Here is an 11,201-nt window from a genome sequence, read left to right as displayed (position 1 = left end):
CAAGGGCAATGTTGTGCTCCGGATGAATCACAGATGGAACAGAAAATAACCGGTGCTGTCGTGTGCGGAGGAATTGTAGGCAAAAGTAACGTATGGTAGTGCCTCGTGTCAGTCGCGGATCATAAATAGATGGAAAAAAATTTTGTAATGGTACGATTCAAATGCTCGGTGAGGCCGTTCGTCTGAGGGTGATACGTGGTGGACAACTTGTGTTTAGTTGAGAACTAGCGTAGAATGTCCGCAATACCTCGGAGAGTAAGCACGGTCTGATAATAGTTGTCGGGGGCGCCATGGTGAAGGGTCACGTCATACACCACTAGCATGAATTGCTCTTTTTAAGACTTCGCACCTCTCTGTGTTAAGTCTTTTTACACTTTTACACGGCGTCTTCGTGGCAGTAAATACCTTGGTGAGCGTACAGCGGAAGCTCAGCTGATAAAAACAAAACAAGCGCCTAAGGCATTGCTTTAGAATTGAAGTAATTTTTTCTGGCTCCTTTTCTGCCATTTCTAATGACATCACTTATCACGAGAAGTATTTCTTGCGCATTCGCTGGGAATAAATTCGGCAGCGGTTTTTATGGAAAGCGGTTTATGGCAAACTTGAAAACCGCCCTTTACCCGTCGCGGTGGCTCAGTGGCTAAGGCGTTGCGCTACTTGAGGCCGAGGTCACGGGTTCGATTCCCGGCCGCTTTCCTGATGAAGACGAAAACCAAAAACGCCCGTGTGTACGAGATTTCGGCGCAAGTTAAAGATCCCCAGGTGGTCAAAATTAATCCGGAGCCCTCCACTACGGCGCGCCTCATCGCCTGCGTTGCGTCGGCGTGTTAAACCCTACAATCAATCAATCAATTTCTTGCGCATGCGCTACTGATACGACCAGCCGGCTCATTTCAATAGCACAGGTAATTGAGCAAGTTTCTCGTGCTCGAAGCCGCATCATCCGTACATCTGCGCCTAAGAATTACGCTGACTGAAAGGGTGCATAGAAAAAAAAAAAGAGGGGGAGGAGGAGGGAAGTCACTGTGCTCATAGCCTTCAATTCAAACTGGCGCTGACGTTTCTTTCCGGCGCTTTACACCCGCCTGTTGTCAACCAGGTCAGCCCGTCGCAAAGAAAAAAATAGGTGCTGCATAGGTTGATTTGTTTGCTGGCTGTACTGCGTTAGCTTCGCGATTAAGCGATGAATCGACGAGGAAAAGCCGCCAGCGAAGCATTTCTGGCACTCGTATCTCTGACAACTTGGACGCTTCCGCCCGTAGATGCGAGCAAGTAAGTGGGCCTAACAGCACAGTTAGTTATCTTTAATAGGCTATAGTAATGCATTAGTGAAATTAATTTAAGCCACCAGTTTTTCGGGGCCGCGAAAAATAAGCGCCACACAAACACAAAGAAATCAGTCTACGAATATAATCACCTCCTCCTTAAATTGATAGTGACCTTATTTGTCGTTGCCAAGATAACGGCGGCAAAAAAGTTTTTAAAGAACGCTGAGTAAATTATGTTCACTGTTGCAACGGGAAATACGTATGACTGTCAATACTATACTATACTATACTATACTATACTATACTATACTATACTATACTATACTATACTATACTATACTATACTATACTATACTATACTATGCTATGCTATAGTAAAATATACTATACTATACTATGCTAGACGTATACGAGGAGAACAATTGTTATTCATTCGATGGTGTTGAAACCTGAGGCCTATGAATTCCTATTGGACAGTTCTTATTCCACTGGAGTCATCGCAGAAATTTTACTGATACCACCGCAACTACCACAGAAGAATATGAGCTTCATTGATGACATTTTGGCTGACTACGACAAAAGACTCTGGCCAACGTATGGGACCGGTGAGTAAAGTAAAACTAACATTGTCTAGCGCTTGTGTTGATCCTAAGTTTAGTAAAATTTTGTGCCGGCTTTGTCTGCTTGGATATCTCCATTTTTTAAGTAACCAACCATTGCCTTCCTGAAATGTTAAAATACTATTGTTTTTCCACTATTCCCCCCCTGTCACAAGATAGGATCGCTGTCAATAAATCGTTGTAGTCACTAGCCTATATCGCAATTCATGTTTCAGACCAACCAACCCCAGTCGAGGTGGAGTTACTGGTCAACAGCTTCGGACCGCTTGACAGTTCCAACATGGCAAGTAGCTCTGACATTTCAATTGTATGCCTAACAATGAGATTTATGAGCACTTAGCGCCATACGGTGCATTCTTTCGTACTCGCAAAAGGTATGCTTCGCATGCACCTTAATTTGCCTGCCCCTTTCGGCTCAAAATAAGTGCTGTACAAGGTTATGCCTTAGGAAACATGCCTCAGCTGTACAAGGTGCAGCGTGCAAGAGCAAGCATTTTCCTTCCCACAGCACCCTTCCCCTGACAGCGGCCCTCCTTCCACCCCCCTCTCCCCGCTCCTCAACATCGTCGTCAAAATTTGTTCATACACTCGGGAAAAAATTAAGAACGGCAATAGCTCATGCACGGTATCACTCCGCCTAAGCGACGGACTCGGATGCCAATGGGCGCGCGCATTTCGAAAGGACATAGCTACGAATGCGTGATATCGTCTGCCTTTGTCAAGTAGTTTGTCGTCGCTGCAGTAGTTTATAAGCATATAATTATTAATTGCGCCTCGTCCCAGTCCTGTCAGCGTCCTATGTGTCTGTATACGTAGCGCAATTCAAAGCAGGTGAACTTTAATTGCCTCTAGGGAAGCACATATTTCACCTAATATTTACACCAATTGCAAGTTTTCTCAATTACGGGAGTGCAATATCGGAACCTCTCAAGTAAAATCTGACTGCTTCGTCGGTTGACACCAGCCCTTGCTAATAGACCTCTACACCAGCCACGCTATGATACACTTCTGCGAACAAGGTACGAACAGCGCAAAAAAACAACACCACGCAAGGAAACGAATCGTAATGCACAAACTCGCCCAAATCAGCAATGTGGTATGATACAACTTTTAATAATTCATATCATTGCTTGCTTTGATCAAACTGATTTTGCGGTGGCATTTTGCATTACCTTCCGTAGCTCTGTCTCGCTTGTTTATAGAACAGCCTCGTTTATAGGCCAGCTACCTGTTGAGGAAGGCAGCTAACCTATGCAGTCGTTTCGGATCTTTATACGGCTGCCTTACGCATTCCCGCTTGTGTCGCGCAGCTTCGGTGGCGATCTCATATTTGTTTTTTTTCTCGAATAGTGTAACCGTGGATTCACCTCGGATTGCCCGATAGGCATTTCGGTATTCGCCTTTCTTGTGTACTGATACGGCGGTTTCCCGCGAACTATCCATAACTGATAAGTTGAAAATACCTTTTACATGTGTTATACGGATTGCTGTGAATTATTTAGAGCGGATAAGTTGAAAAGACCTTGTTGGGTGTTTTCTTTCCCCAGGTATTGCTCCCCTCTGAAATACTGTGATTCTCGCTCTGAATATTGTGTGCAGGACTACCCCGTGAACCTCTATCTTCGCGAGTTTTGGTTTCGACCCTCGGCTCAGCCTCGCGCAGTACGGAGTCAACGAGACGTTCACAATAAATGGCGGAGACATAGCCGATAAACTGTGGAAACCCGACCTGATATTCGTTAACGTGAAGGCCGCCCGGGTGCAGGAGATCACCGTGCCCACCAGCCTCGTCAAGATATTCCCGGACGGACGAGTGCTCTACAGCATGCGGTGAATGATGCCCATTGTTGCTCATAGTCTTCTAAGCTATATCGCTTCTCACGGAAAGTAGTAGAGGTTGTGAATACTCTTCACAGATTCTAATACTACATAGACTCTATATAACGAGAAGAGAACGCTGAACGCAATATTAACCGTTTTATCCTGCGTTTGCCGTGGGTCACTACGTCTGAATGGCAGCTTTCATTTAGCGTTTCCTTCCTTGGGGCGCTGTTTCGAGGCGGTGTTTATACGCGACCACGTTTGAGGCAAGAGCCAGTGAACGTAAAATGGATAGGGTGCAAGCTGCGAACGACATTTAGAAGCAGTTGCTCAAGGTGCGCACAACCATTATTGACAAATCTGTCATTCCAGACAATCTACCTTAAGTGACATTGGGGCGTCCGTCTGGTCGGCAATGATCATTGAAGACATAATGAAGGAGCCTTGTTCACACTCTGCTGTGAACAAGGCTCGTTCGGGGCCGAAACGTCAGTGTTTCATTGTCTCGTGTGGTCTGTGTCTCCTTCATATGCCTTCAATCCGCGTTAGGGTGTTCTTTTACTTTTTGCCGCGGTTACATTTTCGTATTATCTTTATTTGGAAAATAGATCACAGTTACAGATGCCTTTCACGTGATTTATTTTTTCAAAATACGGGAGGAGAAAAGTCCTCGTTATTGATTAGTCATGCAAGTTATTTTTTGCCACTCCCTATAACAATTATTTATTAGTTTTAGCCAAGATGTTTATTAACAACAGTGGTTTATCAAAAACGCAACAAATATGCGTTAAGCTCATTTTTGTTATCGTTCTGTCGAACTTTTCAACATTTGCAATTTGCAGAGGTCAACGCAGCCGTATAGTGCCAAGGAACACAGGTATCCACAGACCCCGAATCTTGTAGCGCTTTTATTTGATCTGTCATAATAGCATATAGGTTGTTCTTCCGCTATGAGCACTCAAACTAAGAAAAGCGTACACTGGCGCTTTATTATTCAATGCCGATTAGGCGCTGGTTTGCAAACGTTTATTAGTATGTTTTATTGATTATTATCCATACACACCTATTACGGATTCTTTGTGCTATATGTCTATTTAGTTATTGTCCAACGGAGTTGATGTTTCCTTTTAATACTTATTATTGGCATCTCCTTTGACTGCACAAATTCAGAAATAGTCAAACCCAGCGCGGTCTCCCTTTGTCCAGGTTGAATCTGCGTCTCTCCTGCTATATGAACTTGACACTATATCCGTTCGACACCCAGAAGTGCCACATCATAATACGTCCATGTAAGTTTAACCTTTTCATTTTTATACATTTACTAAAGTAAGCCAAGAAAAAAAGTATACATAACAGGGATTAGGTGTATTTGACATTATTCTCCACAAATCGTCATTGTATGTTTATTATGAGCAAACTGTTTTCATAGATACCTCGTTTCGCTCGCGTGTGTAAAGCCAGGCGCTAAGAGCACTGATGCTATCCAGCATGACGCCACCAGGTTGAGCTACGTATCCTGTGCCATTTTGTTCGTGTTTATCGTGTGGGCTACAACTGCGCTTGAATGCTCGCAAATTCCACACGAAGCAATAAATTCGCAAAATACTACCGCATCCAGGCAGACATAACGGTATAAAAAATTAGGATAATGATATGATGATGTTTGGATTTTTATGGCGCAAGACCGACTAAGGGCAAAGAGCGCCAAAGAAATGTTACTCCATGATAGTGAAGTGTCAGCATATATAAAGCACTTCATTAACCATATGCGTGAAATGAAACAAAAGGCAATGAAGATGACTGGTGTAAAAAGGGCCAGGTTGTCACGATGCATGATGAGATGTAAAAATTTGACGTCGGTGAGAAACTGAGAAGTGCGTTAACGGGGAATCATGGGGTCGTCACCAAAAAAGAGTGATGGCTGCAGTGGAACGTGTTGTCTGTAAAGTTGTGAGATGTGTTTGCGTCGTCTTCTGTTTGGATAAGTATGCGGATTCCGGATGGGCCATCTCGGCAACTGCTACGCAGAGGTTTTGGGGACCCGATAAGCAGGTGGGAGTGTGTTTCATGTGTGTTAGCTACCCGTAATCTAGCCAAATCGACTTCTGTGTATCCGTTGCGTGTGTCGGTGGTGTATGGTCCCAAGTACGGTTTTATTACGTGTAGCCTGTCGTCGGGCTTTGCACTCCACTGTGTTTGCCATGTTTTGCGAATGTGTTGTCTGATGTGTGGCTTGAGGTCGGTGTAGGGTATTGTTATGTTCACTGTATTCGTGTGTGTAGCAGCAGCAGCCATTTGGTCATGATTTAGGCATTACCGACGCAAAAAGTGAACACAAATACAAATACAAATACTGTCATCGCTCCTGTAACATAAGCGCGAACTCTTATTTAAACCCGGTACTTCCCCTGAGCAAAAAAAAAAAAAAGGAATCTGAGGGGAGCGGGGGAGGAAGGCGAAATACTTGACAGTGTCCACACATCCGTTTGCGTGTAAGAGCGGTTAGTACACACACCATAAATAATTTCAAGCTTTGACTAGGCTAGCGTTAAAAATTGAAAAAGGCAAAACGACGGAAGAATACCGCGAATGAAAATTTTTTTGGCCAGCATCGTCTTTTCTCTCGGGGAAAAGCGTTTACAATTCGAGCAGAGCATTGCCGCTCACCACCTGCTGTTAATACATTTTCTCTCCTTCTGCTGAGGTAACCGGACAGTGTACTTCAAATGGATCACTGGCGCAGCTATTCGTAGCAAGAAGCATAACTGAATGGCCTCTAGTGGATATGCCAATTGATTTCTCCTTCTCTTTATTGCTCTCTCTCTCTCTCTCTCTCTCTCTCTCTCTACACACATTTCTTGTTGCCCATCCGGGACCCCTCATCGAAAACGCAGACGCTTACACGGTGAACGAGATCGACTTGGTGTGGAAACAAGGGATCCCCGTTACTCTCGAATACCCCCTCAAGCTTTCCGATTTCCAGCTTGTCGACTACTACAATAGACTCTACAACAAGGAGTTGCCCACAGGTGAGTTGCTTACAAGGGTGGCACGGCTAAGTTAAGGGTGCGCGGATAAGGGTGGCACGGCCGAAGGTTTGTTACGAGCTTTACTTTCGTCTGTTACCAATGTAGGACGCTGTCGATGAGACCTGTACTGGACGGTGCTGCTGTACGCTCCTCGAAACGCAATGGCTTACTAGAACGTCAAAATTATTTTGGAATTAGCTCAGTGTAGCACTGGCAAGGACGAAGCAAGAAGGTTAACTTTGACATCTCGTTTTCTTCCAGGAAATTTCACAGTTCTTCAAACGACGTTCGCGCTCCAACGGCTGAGGGGCTACCACCTAATCTACGTCTACCTTCCGAGTAGCCTAATCGTGTGCGCTTCGTGGATTTGCCTTTGGCTTAAGGTACGTGGCATGAAGTTTTCGCGCAGTGATCGAAGCAATTTATATAACTTAACTATTTGAGGCAATAATGCATTTTCCAGGGGGAATTACGTCAGTACGCTTATTATCAAAGCAGACGCGTGTACGTGAAAAGGAATTCGACCTGACACCCCATACTACATACCACATTTCTTACCTTGTTTTCTTTCTGCATTTCTTTTTTTATTTTTCTCACTGTACCTACTCTGATCAGTGCAAATTCTGCCAGGAACCAGGAACTCTGACACACATATTACTCGACTGCACAAATAACTCAAACCTTCCGCCCCTGAACCCGTCCCCTTCCCCTGAGCAGTGGGAGATACTGCTGTCCAGCTGTCGACCTCAGGTCGAGCTCCTGCTTGTGAGCAGGCCGGGCTAAGGCAGCCTGGACAGCACAGGGGCTCCTGGACTGAGGAACCACTCTCACATTGTTGCGTTATAAATTTCTCTCTCTCTCTCTCTCTCTCTCTCTCTCTCTCTCTCTCTCTCTCTCTCTCTCTCTCTCTCTCTCTCTCTCTCTCTCTCTCTCTCTCTCTCTCTCTCTCTCTCTCTCTCTCTCTCTCTCTCTCATAATTTGCAACCTTCGTATATGATCTGCAGATATCTCTAACAAGCAACAAGCCTGATTCAGCAGTAGCTCTGATCGTGTCTTAGGGGATAAGCTATCCTTCGTCGAATAACAGGAGAGGTCGAGGTCCGTCATTGGCGAGCGCAGGTGGAGATCCCTCAGGCACGCGTGGCTCTGGGCGCGGTGACGCTCCTGACGCTGGTGTCGCTGGCGAGCAGCGCGCGGGCGAGCATCCCCCGCGTGGCGTACATCAAGGCCATCGACGTGTGGTACGCCACCTGCATCATGTTCGTGTTCGCCCTGCTCAGCGTCGCGACCTGCACGCACTACCTCGTGCGCGTCCGCCTCAGGCCGCTCTTCGTGCGCCGCGTCGACCACTGCCTCGTCGACGCATACCAGGTGCGCGAAGGCGTTTTCTGCACTGCACTGCACACCGTGCGCCATCTGACGACTCTGCTGCGTTAATGCGCCTCGTCCTGTGCGTGGAACAACTTCCGCGCCGCACTGCAGCTTATGACAGCATTTAGACACTGTTCCTAACGTAGCGGAGACGATTGCCGGGGGTGATCAAAGCTGTATAAGCATGAATGAAATATATATAAAAAAACTTCGGCAGTGTTGTCTTCACAAACCTGGAAAAATCCACGCTACTAGTAAGGAAGGGTCCGTGCATCCACGAAGTAATGGAAAGAGGGCGGGAAGTTAGAGAGCGAGTGGTCCCCATGCTACCTGGGTAAAGAATCAATAAAATTGATTGTGGTCTATAAGTTTCGTTTTACTTACCAAGCACAAATTCTTTCTATGTACATTGAACATCGCTGCAAAACGGGTTTGGCTGTTCTTGACTGCGTATTTTCCTCGATGCGGATTATTCATTGGTGCAAGAGGCATTACGGGCTTTTGTAGTGCCAGGAACCCATGTCGGGGCGGCCGTTTTTTGATGGGGCGATAAACAAAAATGGCCGTGTGTCGAGATTTCGGCTCACGTGAAATGTCACAAAATGGCCTGAATTAACCCCTGGCTCTCTACTACGGTGTAGCTCATAGTTGAAATGCAGCTTTGGCCAGGAGAAGAGTGAATTCGATGGGATTCCATGGGACTCCACGGGATCCATGGGCCTCGATGAGACTCCATGCCAGTAGAAGTTTCCAAGGTTTGAAGTAGATGTTGTAAATTGTATGTACTTTTACAGACTCTTGTACTTTCAGGGAGGATCCTTCCGGGAATAGCTATGCGGCTTCCAACTGCCCTATTTCCCTTGCAGAGGCTGGTTTACGGGCGCCGCACGGACCCCTTCCTGCTGACCATGGACCAGGACAACAAGTTAGAGCAGCACCGGAACGTCAAGATGTCGCAGGCATTCGAGAGGGTGGCCAGGGTCATGTTCCCCGTGTGCTTCGGCTTCTTCAATGTCGTCTACTGGTCCTTCTACGTGGAAAGATCCTACTACCCCACCCGGCCTAGTTAAATACATTGGCTATACCCCGCCTGAAGTAGACAAGACCTTGTTAATGCGCAGCGTAGTTATGCCTTCGAAGAAACCAACTTGACACTTCACACCATTGGTGCTATTATAGGGAAGATGTCAGTTTTAAGTTTGACAACATCACCGTAACATAAATTTACCTTTAAAACGTGATCCTTGCCAAGTACACCTGTGAAGCAAGGAAAGTAGCAAAACGTGTCGCTAGTGAGAAAAATATTACTCATTTTGGCCGGATAAGGCAAAGAATTGAAGGTGAGACAAGGTGAAAGACAGTCGTAAGTTATCTGATCACCTGCCAAAATTCAATAAAGTTAAAGCAAAGGGCTATATAAATATTCTCTATCAGCATTTCCCTTAAAAAACAGAACCCTTAAAGAGTACTTGAGACACCAAAAGGCCCCAAGGTGCCTTTTTTCAACGTATTATAGCACAGGCAAGGACACCATTCCACAGGATTAAAAATTTTAAGCATGAATAGCCACGTCGTATATTTTTGTAGTGAGGTGTGGAATGCGTGTATTAATACTAGTTTCATCGCAACAACAAGCAAACATATTAGCGTGCAATTTCTTTACCGCGCGTGATAAAAAGCTATTAAAGATAAACACGTTTTCATTTCCCCACCTCTTCCGTATTTTTAAGTTGTTGTTTCATTCTAAAAGACTACTTTGGTTTAACCTTATGTCCTATGTTTCCCCTCCCAGTATACCATTTGCAAATGTCACGAATAGAGCACAGGAGGCAATAAAGTTTGTTGTAAAGCACGAATAGAACGTCTGTTTGCTGCTCACTCTACAGAAGCTGCTGATGGTTGCGCTGAAGTAGTCAGTGAGCATACTTTAGGTGGAGATTGCTAGAGAAGGCCATAACGTGTGCTTGCGGCATAACGTGCGTTCATGGTGAAAACAGCGCATAGAAGACGAAGCAAGGCATAGGGTAAACACAAACACGGCGCCGTGTTTGTGTCTACCCTATATTTGTCTTCGCCTTTTACGCGCTGTTTCCACCATGGACATTCACCAACTTTCCCAGTTCGCCGCACCCACAAACGTGCGTTACAAGTCCTCGTTCTTTCATTGATGGAGGACCAAGCGTAGGAGCACTTCCGTGCCACGTTTATTCTAGGTGATGGTGATCGCATTAAAATAAGATTTTTGTCGGGTTGATTACATGTCTAATTAATAAAAGCTTTTATGTACCTGCATTGCACTGTCCTCCCAATTAGAGCGCTGTCACTAGCCGCAGACTTCCGTAAACTAAATTTTATTTGTATCAGGAAGTAACTGCCCAATGTTACATTCACATTTCTGCTTTTCCTCCACCAGCACAGCAACATCCTCTTGGTGACCTTAATAGATTTGTAGTTAATTTTTGGTTTACTAGCTTTTAAACGATAGGGCTCCGAAAGCGTGAAAATTTCCATCATGTGTATCTGAACTGGTATTACCATATCCAAACAAAATGTGTCGAACCATTTCTGCCTCCGTTCTAAAGACCACACATGCCTAATTACTTTCGGTACACTTGCCCATAAGGCACTTTGATCTCCAACAGCCTGCTCTGACTCGAAAAACACAGCACTACCTTATACTTATCATGAATATTTTTGATCGTGATATCGCGCTTCCCTGTCCTGTAATATTTAAAGGCATTTTCTTTTCGCTTTTTATTACATTCACTGCTATTCTTGTCGTCTTGGCTGTACCTGCTGCTTTGCCATTGTTCACACATGTCATAGCCTTCTAAGCCTTATGTTTCGGCAGTGCGGGTTCACGCGTTTCCTGCATTAGTACCTCAGAACTTTAGCTGCCTACTTACGGTGATACGTATGGACAACAATCATATTTTAGCCTAAAAGTATATTAGGTGCGGAGCACTTTAGGACCGCACAATGTCCGTCCGCGTCCATGCGCATAGCATTTACAATCGCAAAAAATCCCACAGGCGCCGGCAGGATTCGAGCCTGTGTCTGGTAGACCAGACAGAATCTTACCAGACCTACCA

General features: G+C 45.3%; 1 protein-coding gene and 1 long non-coding RNA gene across 2 annotated transcripts; both read left to right on the top strand.

Moving 5' to 3' along the window:
• Positions 1–1,158: 1,158 nt before the first annotated feature.
• LOC144180304 (uncharacterized) lies at positions 1,159–2,170 on the top strand. Its single transcript, XR_013324369.1, has 3 exons — positions 1,159–1,272; positions 1,746–1,873; positions 2,104–2,170. It is a non-coding gene; the product is annotated as an uncharacterized LOC144180304 (long non-coding RNA).
• Positions 2,171–3,500: 1,330 nt separating this feature from the next.
• LOC144180303 (glycine receptor subunit alpha-2-like) lies at positions 3,501–9,929 on the top strand. The gene is made up of 6 exons (XM_077708673.1): positions 3,501–3,718; positions 4,916–4,998; positions 6,604–6,738; positions 7,000–7,121; positions 7,858–8,109; positions 8,976–9,929. The coding sequence occupies exons 1-6, from the start codon at positions 3,714–3,716 to the stop codon at positions 9,177–9,179; spliced, it is 801 nt and encodes a 266-aa protein (XP_077564799.1). The 5' UTR covers positions 3,501–3,713; the 3' UTR covers positions 9,180–9,929.
• The last annotated feature ends 1,272 nt before the right edge of the window (positions 9,930–11,201 follow it).

This window comes from Haemaphysalis longicornis, unplaced genomic scaffold (genome assembly GCF_048455015.1).
Source record: "Haemaphysalis longicornis isolate Haplotype H1 unplaced genomic scaffold, Haemaphysalis longicornis Haplotype H1 scaffold_4, whole genome shotgun sequence".
In the NCBI taxonomy this organism is placed as follows: domain Eukaryota; kingdom Metazoa; phylum Arthropoda; class Arachnida; order Ixodida; family Ixodidae; genus Haemaphysalis; species Haemaphysalis longicornis.
The sequence above is the reverse complement of the archived record's forward strand: the minus strand, read 5'-3'. Positions and strand labels throughout refer to the sequence as shown.

Bases quoted from the DNA above. Each gene is read 5' to 3' on its own strand.
- LOC144180303 (XM_077708673.1), top strand. The intron at 6,739-6,999 runs GTGAGTTGCTTA...GTTTTCTTCCAG, and splicing joins CAACAAGGAGTTGCCCACAG to GAAATTTCACAGTTCTTCAA. The intron at 7,122-7,857 runs GTACGTGGCATG...TGGCGAGCGCAG, and splicing joins GGATTTGCCTTTGGCTTAAG to GTGGAGATCCCTCAGGCACG.